Source organism: Equus asinus, chromosome 7 (genome assembly GCF_041296235.1).
Source record: "Equus asinus isolate D_3611 breed Donkey chromosome 7, EquAss-T2T_v2, whole genome shotgun sequence".
Classification (NCBI taxonomy): domain Eukaryota; kingdom Metazoa; phylum Chordata; class Mammalia; order Perissodactyla; family Equidae; genus Equus; species Equus asinus.
The window spans coordinates 53,247,139-53,262,285 of NC_091796.1; the positions used below are offsets into that span (position 1 = coordinate 53,247,139).

The 15,147-nt window shown below is 36.9% G+C and overlaps 1 protein-coding gene across 2 annotated transcripts in view; it reads left to right on the forward strand.

Annotated features, from left to right (window-relative positions):
* Window positions 1-15,147, forward strand: part of THOC1 (THO complex subunit 1) — a 55,211-nt gene that overhangs the window by 24,951 nt on the left and 15,113 nt on the right. For both annotated transcript variants that reach the window (XM_014862972.3, XM_014862973.3), the window contains one exon: window positions 14,056-14,156. In XM_014862972.3, coding sequence (XP_014718458.2) covers window positions 14,056-14,156 — 101 coding nt within the window. The remainder of the gene's footprint in view (window positions 1-14,055; window positions 14,157-15,147) is intronic.

A 15,147-nucleotide genomic window follows, 5' to 3' on the forward strand; every position in this document is an offset into this window, starting at 1 on the left:
AGTTTGAGAGGCCTATTTATTCCTTGCACAAATAAGACTAATTTGATTTCAAAGGTGAAAGAAGTTCTGCATTGTCTCTTTTATGGACTCACTTTAGAATTAATGCAGTGTAATTACTTTCAAGTGTATATATTTTGAACCTCAAGCTAGGATTTAATGTGCATTTATGAAAATATTTTATAATTACTTTACCATTTAGGTACAAATGAGGGGTTTAAAAATTTCCTGTTAATCTTATTCATAGAATTTAATAACTCAATATTGTTCAAATATAATGCTAATGGATATGTAAGTTTCTAGTCAAGATAGCAGGTTGAGTTTATATTTTGACTTACTCCCTTTGCTCCAAACACATAGCAATGACAGGTAAAATATTAAAAAAGAAAACCAAAAAGACAAAGCTGGACTTCCAGAAACAAGATAAATATCTTCATGGACCAGAAATGCCAAGTAGTGAGCAAAACTGAAGCCTCGAGCCTGCTGGACTCTGTATCACGCAGGTGGCACCCAGCAGTTTGGCTCCAAGTGACAGAGATCAGATGTGTTTCATGTGGGATCAGTGACCAGAGGCAAATTCACTGCTTGAAGCCGGGGACTGGGGTGGAACTTTACCCACTTTTGAAAAGAAGCTAAGAAAAATATTACCAATCTTCTGCCAAGTCCTATGGTTTCATAGGAAGTTGTGGGTCTTGGGATAACAAAAACACAGCTTTGTGTCCATCTGCTTTCTCTGACCAGATATGTGCTATCCCCAATATACTCCTGAAATAACTACTCCAAAAAGTCATCATAAGACTTTTCCAGACGTGGGCCCAGGAGCCCTATGGAAGCAAATGCAAAACTATTAGACAGGAAAGGCTGTATACAGAGAGAAAGAAGGGGAAGTAAACAGACATCCCAAAACAGAAGCCTCCCATGCAAAACTCTCTGATAAATTAAAATTCCAAAACTCATGAAGAAATCCATTGCTAAGAAAGATCACCAACCAAATCAACTATTTGGATATACATGTATTTATTTCAGATCCACCACCTGACCATGACTTGAAAATATTTATGTTTTGGATAATCCAAGAGATGATTGTTGATAGAGCATCCATTGAGAATAAGATATTGTGAAACAAACTTTTCAGCAGCAATGAAATAGGACAGTTGAATATGACAACTACTTGGGAGTCTTGGAAATAAAAAATATAATCATTGAAACCAAAGAACAGCACACAGAATTAAACTATAGGTTGTACACAGGTGATAGGAGAACTAGTGAATGGAAGATAGTGATGAGAAGTTCACCCAGAACACAGCACAAAGAAACAGATTTTTTTGTTAACATAAAAGTGCAATTAAGAGCCATGGAGGATAGATTGAGAAGTTCCAGCATATATCTAATAGGATTTCCAAAGAACAAAATGGAGGGAATGGTGGAGAAGCTATATTGAAAATATTTAAAGGAACTCCCAAGTTCTCAGATTGAAAGTGTGCTACAACTGCCAAGCAAGGTAAAGAAAGATAAATCCAGACTTCAGTGCATCATGATGTAACTGCAGGGATAAAGAGAAAACCTTAAAAGACACCAAAGAGGAAAAAAAGACAAATATACTGGAAAGAAACAGCTATTTAACTTTTAGCAGATTTCTAACAGGTATCAACAATACATAGCAGAAGATAGTGGTGAAATACTTAAGTGCTAAGGAAAAAAAATAACTATCACTCTAGAATTCTATACCCAGCTATATGCACTCAAGACTGTGACAGAGAAAATAAAGACATTTTCATTCAAAGACCAGGAAAATATACCATTTTAAGACCCTCATTTTGAAAAACTACCAAAGGATGGTCTTCAAGAGGAAGGAAATTGAATCCCTAAGAAAGGCGTGGGATACAGAAAGCAATGGTGAGCACAAAAATTGAAAAATACAACAGAAAATTTACTACTGACTAAAAACAAAAAAGTCCTAATAACTGATTTAAAAATTTTTTTAATGTGGAATTTAAACTAGATGAGAACAATATGAGAGAGGAAAACAGCTGTTTAATGAGTAATTTAAGCATATACTGCAGTCCTTATAATCTTCAGGAGGAAGAAAAGAATATTGAATAGCTTTAGATTTTATTAAATATATTAAAAGAGAAACCACCAAAAGAAAGAAAACCTGTAGCTCTCAAACGGCAAAGAGGTAAAAAGGGGATAGGAAGGAATGTAGACTACTTTATAAATCCAACAGGTGGCAAGAAGGGAGAAAAAAAGCAAAAGGGAGGGTAGAAATAAGTCCAAATATATCAGTAATAACCATGTAAGCTGATTTAATTTACCTAATAAGGCATTATCAGTATATTAATTTAAATGAAAGAAACATATAAACCTCTTTGATTGAATAAAGAATTCATAATTTTTATTTTACTCTATGTAGAAGAAGGGAAGAAAATCCCAAAGCTCTTCTAGCTTAACAAAGAACTTTCCGAAAGATAGATACCTTTCAAAAAACTGAAATATCAATTTAAATAATAATATCAGGGGGCTGGCCCCGTAGCCGAGTGATTAAGTTCAGGCACTCCGCTTTGGCGGCCCAGGGTTTTGCAGGTTCAGATCCTGGGTATGGACATGGCACCGCTCATCAGGCCACGCTGAGGCGGCATCCCACATGCCACAGCTAGAAGGACCCACAACTAAAAAATATACAACTATGTACTGGGGGACTTTGGGGGAGAAAAAGCAGAAAAAAAAAAAAGAAGAAGATTGGCAACAGTTGTTAGCTCAGGTGCCAATCTTTAGGGGAAAAAAAATAATAGTATGATCAGGGCAAAAAAGTTACAAAATACTACAACCAGTAACAGTTATATACTTTTAGGAGTTATAAGTTACATTTCTCAGGACATGACAGCTATTTCAAACCTCTGGATGTCTTCAAAGACTTTTTTTGTACAAATGACGTTTCCAAGGACATTTTAATAACAGAAGCAGGATTTTACATTTTCAGAGAAATCTCCATAGTGGAGTATAAGATTGCTGCTTTGGTATCAATCTCCGTTCACCACTTTATCAGAACTGGCTTTTTGAATAGTCTCCTTTCTGGATTCTCTGTGAACTTTCTTTGACCAGCAGTGTGGAGAGCATGAGCTTTCAGGGTTAAGCACTGGAATTCCATTAGTTAATATTTTGAGAGAAGTAAAAGCAGCTTTGAGAAGCTTAAAACTTTACAATATTGGAAAGAAAAAGGCGCAGAGAACTGTAACAAAGAGAAGGTGAGGCGTGATGTTTCACATCTTCAGTTCTGTTCTTTATTGCCTCTTAAGCAACAACTTGATCTTAAATTTAGATCTATAGAAGAACCCTTCTTTTACATTCTTCATGTTTTTCCTGTGTATTTCCAGTGTTTACTACTCAATATCCAAGTGAAACTATTTGTAATGCGTTATCTGTAGCCTTAAAAGTATGCCCTATTTGATAAGTTTTACCGCTCCACTGAAAGAAGCCTTCCAGCATCTCTATAATACCTTATGTAATGTTTTAAATCCCAGGATTTCTGAAAAGGCCATCATACCTAAATACATGCTAATCTGATGCTACTTCTCTACAACTTTCTTCTGGTTCTAGATCTGCACAAAAAATGCTCTGATTTTTCAAGGATATAGGTGCCTTATTCCTTGCCAGTGAGAACCAGCTAAAGTGAAATCTAAAGCCATAGAATTATCTAAAGCATAAGTCTATAGCCTGTCATTTTAGTGGGGAGCAGGTTTAGAGAAGCAGTCTTGTCATTATAAGGTTAGGTCTTTCACCACTCAAATAGAGCATATAACTTCATCTGATGAGAATCTTATAACTCAGAAGCGTTGTGCTTTGCTTACGTGAATGTGGTCACACTTTTCCTAGGAGACTCAGGAGATGATGCATGGCAAGGATGATATAACCTTTAGAGTTAGAGACAGGCCAGTCATATGGCAGCTATAGTTAGGCACAGGTTCTACAAATAAAATAGGTTTCTTTCTAAATTATCATACCTTCTTTCTTAAAGATAGAAGTTGCCCTCAGAAACAAAGTGGCATTGTAATTTTCAAGGGCCACTTTTTTGTGCTGCCTAGGGTATGATTGTAAACACTAATTTCTAATAATATGGTTCCCTTGTTAGCATATCAAAATAATCTAGGGCTCTCAGTTGCTAAACATGGTACTGAGACATCTGTATTTTATTTTTTAGTAGAGAAGTACCTATTCTTTTTTTTTTTTAAGATTTTATTTTTTTCCTTTTTCTCCCAAAAGCCCCCCGGTACATAGTTGTATATTCTTTGTTGTGGGTCCTAGTTGTGGCATGTGGGACACTGCCTCAGTGTGGTTTGATGAGTGGTGCCATGTCCACGCCCAGGATTCGAACCAACGAAACACTGGGCCGCCTGCAGCGGAGCGTGCGAACTTAACCACTCGGCCACCGGGCCAGCCCCCAAGAAGTACCTATTCTTCAAGTTTAGTCCAGAGTCATACTCAGAAATTTTACTAAAGGCTTTCACGTCTAATTATCCAATTTGTTGTACCATGTGAAATGTATTATAGGAATTCTTCCCTTAGCACTATGTAGCATGTAAAAGCAGAACCAACATTTTAAAGCATTTAAGTACCCTGAGTATTAAGATGATGGTTAAAGGAATGTATTTTTCTATCTTTGAGTTCTCATAGAAAAAAGTATGGTACCACTAACTAGGTGTAGGCTTCAGGATTACCCAGTCCTTCAGAATACTAACTCCCTCTTCCGTTTACAATTGAGACTCAATGACCAAAGGAAAAAGATCAGGTGGAATACTCAGTAGCCAGTACTTACCAGGGTGGTTACCCACAGTCACGCACTGTTGATCCCAGTGTGCTCATTGGGCTATTCTTGTTCAGGGAGAAAAGAAAATTAACAGTTCTGCCCAGTCTGCATTGTGTGAAGAGCTCTCAAATAAAGACTTTTGGTCATTTAAAAAAAAAGTTCCTGGCAGAAAGAAACTATCGAAATAGTGATTCTGCCTTAAATTTTTCATACTTTTTGTATACATTTAAGAGGTAGCCAGGGCTGAATTTTTATTTAGTGAAGGCAAAGACAGGTCTGTTTCTTTATGAAACATTACAGTCTCGTTAGGAACAAATGAATGGTAGTAGTAAGACCCCACCTGTTAACAAGCAGGCGGCTAATCACTATCGTATAATTTCTTTAATTTCATTGGTTGTTTTATATGGGACACCCTTTAAACAGGTGTGAGAGGTTTTTGGACAACTCAGGAACACAGTTTGAGTTTTCCTTCTCTGCAGGCCAGAGAAAGAGCCAGCCCACCAGGTGTTTCCAGGACCTACCATGAGGTTCCTATACGTTGTCACCATGGTCTGAAATTTAAGTAGAAACTCAATCATTGGTCCCCGCGCCCCCAGAGAAAAAGAAGTTAATAGCAAAAAGCTGTTAAATGGGTAGGGCTGACATTTTCTTAGATCCAAGATGGAAGGCCTTACACTTTAAAAATCATATAGGCACTCAGCAGTTCTCAGCAAGATTGTGGCACTGTTTTCCACTGATGAACCTTGATGTAAATCAGTCTTCAGGCTTTATGTCTTGACACCGTCCGTCTGAGTCAACGCATAGGGCTTCACACAGCTGTGATTAGAATGATTGATAGACTTGATTTGGGCTTTGAAATCACCTAACACAACACTATCTAACACATCATTGTTGGGCCTTTGGGTGGCCACTGAGGAAGTAACAGAAACTTTGTTGGCCTGCCATTAATATTTCATGAGGAGAGAAACCAAATCTTCTGTTTACTATAGATATCATTGTCATATGAGCTATAGGCAACATGTCTAGCCACTTTAGTTGAATTACATACAGACTCTTGAGTTACTTTATTTTTCAGAATTCTATTTTGATGTTTGACTATCTCTGCTGAGTCTAAGTTGTGTGGGTAGTGAAGGCATTGATGAATCTTGAGGTCTTTACAAACTTTGCAATTCGTTTGAAGTCTTTTGCTGACACTCGTGTCCGTTTTAGCGTATGGGTAGGCTTCCACCCATCTGAAAAGGTAAATGCAATTACTAAAACCTTTTTGTATGATTGACATTTTTTATAGGAATAAAATCAACCTAAAATGGTCCTCAAAGTAGGAGGCATGAGCTACCCTCTTTATTGTGACACTTTTGTACTCAGTGGGCCTGACAAATGGGACAGCTCTTTAAATATCATTCAGCATATTGGGAAATTTAGAGCATACTCATCATTCTTTATTAGTTTTCAAGTCCTCTGTGTGTGTGAGTGAAGCCATGGTCACAGAAGCAAGCAAGATAAGAGAGCAAATTCTTTGGTGCTACCACGCAGCCATCTAGGAAAGACTAAAGACAGTCAGGGTACAAAAGATACCCTGCCAATGTAGGCTCTGGTTTGGAGCCTAATTCTGAAGAAGGACAAAGTCTAAAAGAATTGGCAGAGGAGACTAGTTAATTGATATAAGAGCAAAGATAGAATAAGAAATGGCCCAACATTGCTATGTTATTAGCCAGAGTAATCAAAATTAATAATAGGTATAGCAGAAGAACCATTAAAAATGTTGACTCCTCTAGAAGTGAGAGCTCTCATCATTTTTATAGCACTACGTACTAATGATTTGCACAAAGGCATAAAGAAGTCAGTATATTTGTAAATGTTTAACAGACCTTTGAAAAGAAAATGTTCCCTGATGAGGGCAATAATTACTGCCACCTGGACAGAACATATAGCGGTCACAGAACATTTTACTACCTTTGAGAACAGACTGCATACCCAGAGACTTAATTTTGTTTCTCTGAGTTAATCAGATTCCCTCTTCTATGATATATGTGTTTATTAACTTTAAATATACTTTACTATATGTGTTTTATTATATCAAACAATATATGTAGTGACAATAAAACTTTAAGTTTAAAAACTCTGGTTTTTAAAACAATTTTATTAGGTATGTTGAAAAGTGTACATTAATTGATTTCACAATCTTAATTTGAGTATTATGAAGAACAAATGTATTTATAGTCAGAGAAACTTAGGCTAAAAACATGTAGGAATTGAATAGTGGTTAGGTACTTTTTGTTTTTTTCCATATCTGAATTTTAATTTCTTTAAAATTTCTTAAGGAAAACACAGATTATTGAAACTTTATCAGATAGTGTAGGAGTATTCTGTAGAGTCACATAATTTGCAGTATTGTCTGAGGTTTATGAAACCAATATATAGACATTGGCAATTTAAGCACAATTTGGTGTATTGTTCACCCATGTTTGTGTTTAAATAATCCTAAGTATTAGTAGAGGTAACAACAGAACCGATGTTGTTTGAGAAGTTCCATTTAATTTAGGCTTTCGAAGGCACAAAAGAAGTTTTGCATTTGCTAAAATAGTTTATGTTTTATGTTAATTGGGAGTATTAGGGAAAGAGATCAAAACTCAAATTTTTGGTATTTATTTTACTGAGGAATATTACAACCCTCTAAATCTTCTCAAAAGTATTAGTACAGAAGGCTTTCTTAAAACCTTTCAATTGGTGACTGTACCTTTAAGTTACCTTTTTACTAAAGAAAAAGGCTGACAAAAGATATCTCCCTGGCAGTGGATGTATCTTTCTTTATCTTGTAATTCGTCAGGGAAACTGAGATCCTTAAACTAAAATTAGATTTCCATTTTTTTAAGAACTTGTTTTTTGAAAGAAAGTTTTAAAAAAATTATTACTGTAAATAGGAATACTATTTAAATTTATAATTTAGTCTTTATACAGTTATTTATATATTCTCAAAAACCAAAGTTTTATAATTCAGTTGAAACAGATATATGGAAGGTACCTATTCTAGGTGGAAAACCATTTTACAGTTTAGTCCTCTAAACCCTAATTTAGCGTCTAATTCATTTGTGAAAATTAAAAGTCTAAATCAGGCTATCTTAGTAAACATAATGACTCTGGAACCTGTATTTTCTCCCAGTCTGGGAAGAAAATGGAAATATTCAAAGCATTTGGAGTTTTGGCTTGATTTCTTAATTGTCTGAGGAGAGTTTTAACAGCTCTCCCAGGATTATATAAGAACTTAGTGGTCCCTTTAAATAATTTAATAAGTACTCTAGTACACTTGAGAGATTTTATACTTTTCTATGAATCTCTCAAGGTACACAGTTGATCAGAGTTTTGTACAATATACTCATATACTCATTTCATTTTTTGAGAAATATGCCACGCCTACAGCCATCCTACTTTTGCATTACAAAGTCTGATTAAGGGGATTGATAAAAACCCTATGGCAAGCATCATACATGTGATCAAACTTTCAGAAGTATTCCCAGTAAATTCAAGAACAAGGCACATTTAAATGTCTACTAGCGTATTTTTGTTCAGTGCTATAATGGAGGACCTAGCCATGTCATTAAGAGAAAACAAAAAAGAAATAGGAGTTATAAGTATGGGAGAGAGAAGAGTGTACTGTCCCTATTTGAAGGTAATATAACCATCTACAGAGAAATCCAAGAGAACCAACAAACTTAGAATTAAGGCGACTTTAGCAAGATTACAAGAAAAACAGCAGTAGTGCTCTTATAAGAAACCAATGAAAACTAATACCTAGGAGTAATCTTCATGGAGAAAATTACAAAAATGGAGAGAGATGACTACATTTATAGACAGGAAGACCCAGTGCCACTTCTCCCCAAATGTATCCATAAATTCAGTGTATTTTGAATCAAATCCAAACGGGTTTTTTGAGAGAACTTGAAAAGTTGGTCTTAAAGTTTTATGGAAAAACGAAAAGGCAAGAGTAAGAAGAATTTGAAAAAGGTAGGAAAAATTGCCCTATCAGATATTAAGTCCTATAAAGCTCTAATAATTAAAACAGTGAGGAAATTATTAGTACAGGTATATAGAAGAAAAAAAAACCTGGAGCAATAGAAAACACAAACTATAGGAAAGATTGATATACAAAAGAGGTTACATTACAAATTAGTAAGGAAAAGATGGATTCTTCTTAATAAATGTTGCTTAGACAATTCATTATCCATATGGAAAAAATAAAATTCAATCCATAATTTAGTACATGCACAAGGCTCAATTCCAGGTTAATTAAAAGTCTAATTAGAGAAAAGCAAAACTTTTAAACATTTAGAAGAAAATGTAACATGTTTTATTTGGAGTAGGGAAAAGTTTCTTGAGTCACAAAAAGCACAAATCATGAGGGAAAGATCAATATATTTAATATTAAAATGTAAAAGTCTTGAATAGTATAAGATACCATATACAAAGTGAAAAGACAAGCCACAAGCTAGGAGAAGATATTCACCACCTGTGTAACTGAAAAAGATTAGTATTCTGAACCTTCCATTGATAAAAAGACAGCCCAGTGGAAAACGGGGAAGATGGTGCAAACAGGTAATTTACAGATGTAGAAACCCGAATGGCTGCTAAGCTTATAAAAGATGCTGAACATCTCTAGTAGCTGAAGAAATTAAAATGATGAGATGATAATTTCACACTTATCGAATTGACAAAAATAAAAAAGCCTAACAATAAATGGTATTGGCAAAGGTAAGGGAAAAGGAGAATTTTCATACACTCCTGGTTCAATTAGAAATTGATGCAACCATTTTGTAAAGCAATTTTATAATAACTAGCAAAGTTAAAACTTTTGTTCCTAGATGTGGCCCCTAGAGAATCACACACATGCACAAGGAAATGTATAAGAAGACGTAGGTTATGTGTTTGTAAATGAAAGTTTGGAAACAACCTGAGTGTTCATAAGCAGGAGACTGGGTGGTAAATTTATATGGTAGAGTACTATAAAGCACTGACGTGGATGAGCTAGAGCAGGGATAGGCAAATCTGGCTTACTGCCTCTTTTTGTGAGTCAGTTTTATTGGCGCATAGCCACGTTCATTCCTTTACGTATTGTTTACAGCTGCTTTTGCACTGCAACAGCACAGAGAAGCAGTTGTGACGGAAACTGTGCGATCCGCAGAGCCTAAGATGAGTTACTGTCTGGCCCTTCACAGAAACTTGCCAGCCCCTGAACTGGAGCTACGTGTATTAAGTTGTGCAAATTTCAAACATAATGTCGTGTGAAAATAGCTTATTGCAGAATAATATGTATAGAGTTTGAAAACGCAGAATACCTCGATATATTATTTATAGACACCTACATGTGTAGTGATAGTATAAAATATGCAGTGCTTACATAGCCGAGGGAGGGAGGGGGAGAGGAGAAGGGAGATTATAGTGGGGGCTTCAGCAGTTTCGATAAGATTCTATTTGGCAAATGTGGAACAAGTAAAATGTTATGATTTAATATGTAACTGGATAGTAGGACATGAATGTGTATTACTTAACTATACCTTTTTGAACATTTAAAATATTTCATAATTTGAAAATTGGATAATTTGATCTCAGGTGATGTGTTAATAATGACGAATTAGTAAGATTTTAATTGCTGAGAATGCTCTAAATATTTTGTTTTCTAGCACAGATTTTTAAAGTACTTTGTGTTAAAGTGATAGAAATGGAAGATTTCAAACTTCAGTTTAATTTTACCAGGAATATTGTTTACATGTACAATTTATTGACAGAAAGGCACATAAGGATAACTAAGAAGAATGGCATGAGATTTTTTAGGTTTAGAATAATAATCAGGAAGGCTGAGGCCTGAGCTAGGATGTGCAGTATAAGCTAAGGACAGTAAAAGACCCTTTGTTCAAGAAACAAAGAAATATTTGACCCATTGCATGATTGTTAATCGTGTAGTTTAAAAATAACCGAAGAAAAGAAGAACTAGAAAATATATATTAAGGAAGAAAATACAACTGAGTATGCCAGTTTTAGTCTCAGCTCTGTCACTAACTAGCTGTGTAACCTTGCAGAGTCATTTTAACTCCTCGGGGCCTAGTTTTCTTAAGTATAATGTTGAAGCAGTTAGCTTGAATGCTCACAGTAGGCCTTTCCCACCTCTGATTCAATGTCTTGTTGACTCCTGTTTTCAATCCATTGTTTCTATCAAAAAAAATTATCTTCCAACATAAAAAATAAATGTGGTAAAGGGGGCTTAAAGCTCAAGGTAGTTGAAGAGTTCCTAAACAGCACCTAGCCACTTTAGTTCATCTCTTCAGGCCAGGAAGTCCTGTCTCCAATCCAGACTGAACTATGTAGGGGCTTCAAACAGGCCAGTCTCTTACTTGGCTCAGAGTCTTTGTACCTGCTGTTTCTTTGTTCCCGCATACTCTCCAACTTTAGGTTTGCTCCTGTGGTTTATACTTATTGTTTTTTCCAGGAAGGCTTCCTGGAGTTGCTTAGGCAAACAGGTGGGTGGTGGAGCCTCTTACTGAATTTGCCAACACTGGAGAAGACCAGGCTTTGTGGGGAAACTTGGTGTGTTTTATTGTGGACTTGCAGTCCCATCAAGTGTCAGTTAAACATTCAGGTAGAAATATGTAGTCGGTTCTTGAATATATAAATCTGGAAATTAGGAACAAGATCTAGGTTGAGAGTATAGATTTTGGAGTTATTGGCTTATATGTGGTAATTAAAGGAGGAGAAAGTAGACTGGAAAGAGAAGAATTCTTAGTGTGGAACTGAATCCTGAAGAAAACCAACAAGGTAGAAGGAAGGGAGGAGGAGAGAAGAAGATTGAAGAGTAGCCAGTGAAAATGGAGAAAAACCAGAAAAGTGTGACCTCCTGGAAGCCAAGCAGATCAAGGAGGATGAGGACTGTGAAACGAGTGTTCACTGGATTCAACAACAAAGTCATTGGTGATCTTGGCAAAAACACTTTGAGTGGGTTGATGAACCAGAAAGCCACAGATTGTAGCAAGATGAGGAGTAAGTTGGAAACAGTGACTGTAGCCAGTTCTTTCAAGCAGCTTTGCTCTTCGGGGAGGATAAAGTGAGGCTGTAAGGTCTCTTTGAGAGAAGTTGTTTAATACTAATGGAAAGGAGCTTGGAAAGAAGGAAGGGCTGAAGATACAGGCACCAGGGCAGTTAACTGCTGGAACTCAACTTAGGGAGTTGGCATGTCCACATGGAAGGATTACTTTTAGCAATGAAGGTGTTGTGACAGAAGAAATGAAGAAAACAAGGATGTGGATGCAGCTGAAACTTCCAATTTAGTGAACTTTTCTCCTCATTGAAGGTGGAGGTAGCTATCTACCGACAGCAAGAGGGGTAGTAAGTAGTGTTTTGATAAGTGGAAAAGGTTTGAAAAAGTTGCTGTGGAGAAGAGGAGAGAGAATAGCCTTGGAGAATAAAGAAAGATTCCTGATTAGAGACAGGAAAGAGTTTTACATTGGAGACAGGAACTTAGCGGTGGTACCATCTGCATAGCGTGTGATTTGTATTTCCTTTCAAGCAGCTCCACCCGCAGCCTAGATTGGAAGCCTTAGTGTTGGTATAGAGAAGGTGAGTAACAGTTGGATTGGTCCAAGGTTGCCATTTTGCTCAGTAGATATGACAGAAGCATGGGACAAGGGTGTTGAGGAAGTTGGCAAGAAAATGGTTGAAGAGATAAACCAAGAAGTCTAGACCAGGGTTCAGCCACTTACAGATCTGGCCCACTGTCTGTTTTTTGGTTTTTTACATTTTAAGTGTTTACATAAGTACCTACATAATATCCATAATATGCCTCTTGGCTTACATAGCCTAAAAAATTTATTGACTGGCCCTCTAAGAAAAAGTTTGCCAACCCCTTATTTAGACTAAAATAGGATTATAGTAAAAACACAATGGGACTAACAGATAGGCAGGAAATAGAGGATTCAAGAGACTGAAGGTCTCAATAAGGTCCACATATTAGGTACATTGGGACAACTGAGTGAGAGACCCGGAAAAATAGGAGATTGTAGTGAGAGGATTGTGAATTAAAGATTTCAGAGTTGGGGCAGCTGTGAGTGATAACCAGGTCCAGCTTGTGGTTGCGGTAGTGGGCTCCAAAGTAGAGGGGCTGTGACTGTCAGTGGAGTTGAGGTCAAGGAACTGAGAGTCCAGGTGGGGATAGTAAAGTTACCCAGGAGGTGGAGGAAAGGAAGACTGGGAGCATGCCATTCAGTTTGCCAGTTTGGGATGGGATATGATAAATAACAGAATCAAGTATTCAGCCCCTGAAGGTGAGGGAAACCCAAATGGAAGGCCACTCATATGTTAAAGAAAAAAAGCCATGGCATTTGCTTAAACAGGAGCCAGCTGTGTGGAAGAAGTGGCTAGTGAATAAAATGGCTCGTTGAATGTTAGGCTGCGTTAGTAAATGGAAGCATAACCAAAGGAACCTGAGACCGTGAACTGGAAACAAGTTCCTAGGGCTTTCAGTTGTCTTACTGGTTATTCATTTAGAAGAAGGCAGCTTCCTATTGTTGCTCTAGGTCTGGAGGGCAGAACCAGCAAAAATTTGTGGAAGTAGACTTCAGCTTTCCTTCAGTGCTTTAGGGACATAATCAGAATGACTGCCTTCATCACTGGAGGTCATTCTTACAGGAAGAACTAGGTGGTAGGGCTGTTAATTAACTTCCTCATAAATGACCTTCACTTCCTTTCTAATCCAGATTCTGTGATAATACAACTATGATACAATTTTCTCTGAAATATAAAAAAAAAAAATTTATGCTATGAAATATTTATGTCAGTGGATAGCAGTGTTTTATCTGTGGTCCTGAAGTCTGAATAAAGTAAGGCAGAAGTATGAAAAAGTAAAAGGCTGCCCACTTTCCCCCACGTAAAGAAATAATGGCAAAAGGAGGGGTCCACACAGATAAACAACATAACAACAAGGAACATTGCTCATTTTTGTAGCCCTGCAAAGTCCCTGCAACAGAGTTGGTGTTCATGGTAAATAAATGAGAAGGAATTAGAGGTTAAGAATCATGTGTGAATTAAATGAAGCTTTTGCTACGCGATCCTGGGGCTTGTGCAGTAATGCCTCACATGCAGTGAGCTCTCAGCAAATTTTTTTTAATTGAAATCTTCCATTTCTATAATAGCATAACCTGTACCTTTAGGCAGAACTTGAATTTAATGTGTTGTTTTGTGTGTGTGTATGTGTGTGCTTGTTTTTTGAGTAGTTGATGGATTTACAACTGAGCGACAGTAACTTTCGTCGACACATCCTGTTGCAGTATCTCATTTTATTCCAGTATCTCAAGGGGCAGGTCAAATTCAAAAGGTAAGTTCATATGGGTAGTAAATGATGTATAAACAGCAGCAAAAAGGACTTGCTTATTGACATATTTTTCTTATATATTGGGCTCATTTTATGTGTAAGAGCCATATCTCTGAAACATTTCTTTTGCAGCAATACTAGATAATCAGGAGCTTTTGTTAGAGATACCAGATGTTAAGATACTTGTTTTAGAGAAAAGATGTTGGATATCTCTGCTGTCAGTGGCAGGTCTCTGCTCCGGGATTCCCTCATTCTCTTCTCATCTTGCTCAGACCTTCTCCAAACCTGATTTGCAAACTAAGCCAATAACACTTCTCTCCCAAGGTGTGGAGCTGTCTAGGACATTAGAACTGAAAAAACTAAAGTAAATCTTTGAAGTACGGAGGAGTTCCAGTTTCTTTGGTGCTGCTTTCTATCTGAATAGCTCCACCTTTAGCAGAGACCATTCCTCCTGTCCCGTCCATAATTGAAGTAGAGTTCACTGTTACTTGATGGTATTTTAAGAATGCAAGACAGTTTATGCAGTATTCATGTTGTATTAGTTGTATAAAGAATGTGGCTTTACTACCTGCTGGTTTTGAATCCCTCTTTTATCACTCACTAGCTGTAATTCAGCCCTTTCAGACTTGTAATTTTAAGATAACATGTAGCAAGCACTCAAAAATGTTATTTCTTATCCTCCAATTATTGTGGAAGTTTTAGTAGAAAGATCAAGGACTTTGGGGCCAGCCCTAGGTTTGAATTCAAGCTTTATGACCTTGGTCAAATCATGGAGCCTCTGGAGTCTGTTGAATATGCACACGTCCTTGTTCTCAGAAGTAAACAAATAACGCATGTAAAGTGCCCAGATCCTAGCGCATGATAGTCCATAAATATTTATTGGAGGGGGGGCCGGTCCCATGGCTGAGTGATTGAGTTCATGCGCTCCGCTTCGGCGGCCCGGGGTTTCGCAGGTTTGGATCCTGGATGCAGACATGGCACCGCTCATCAGGCC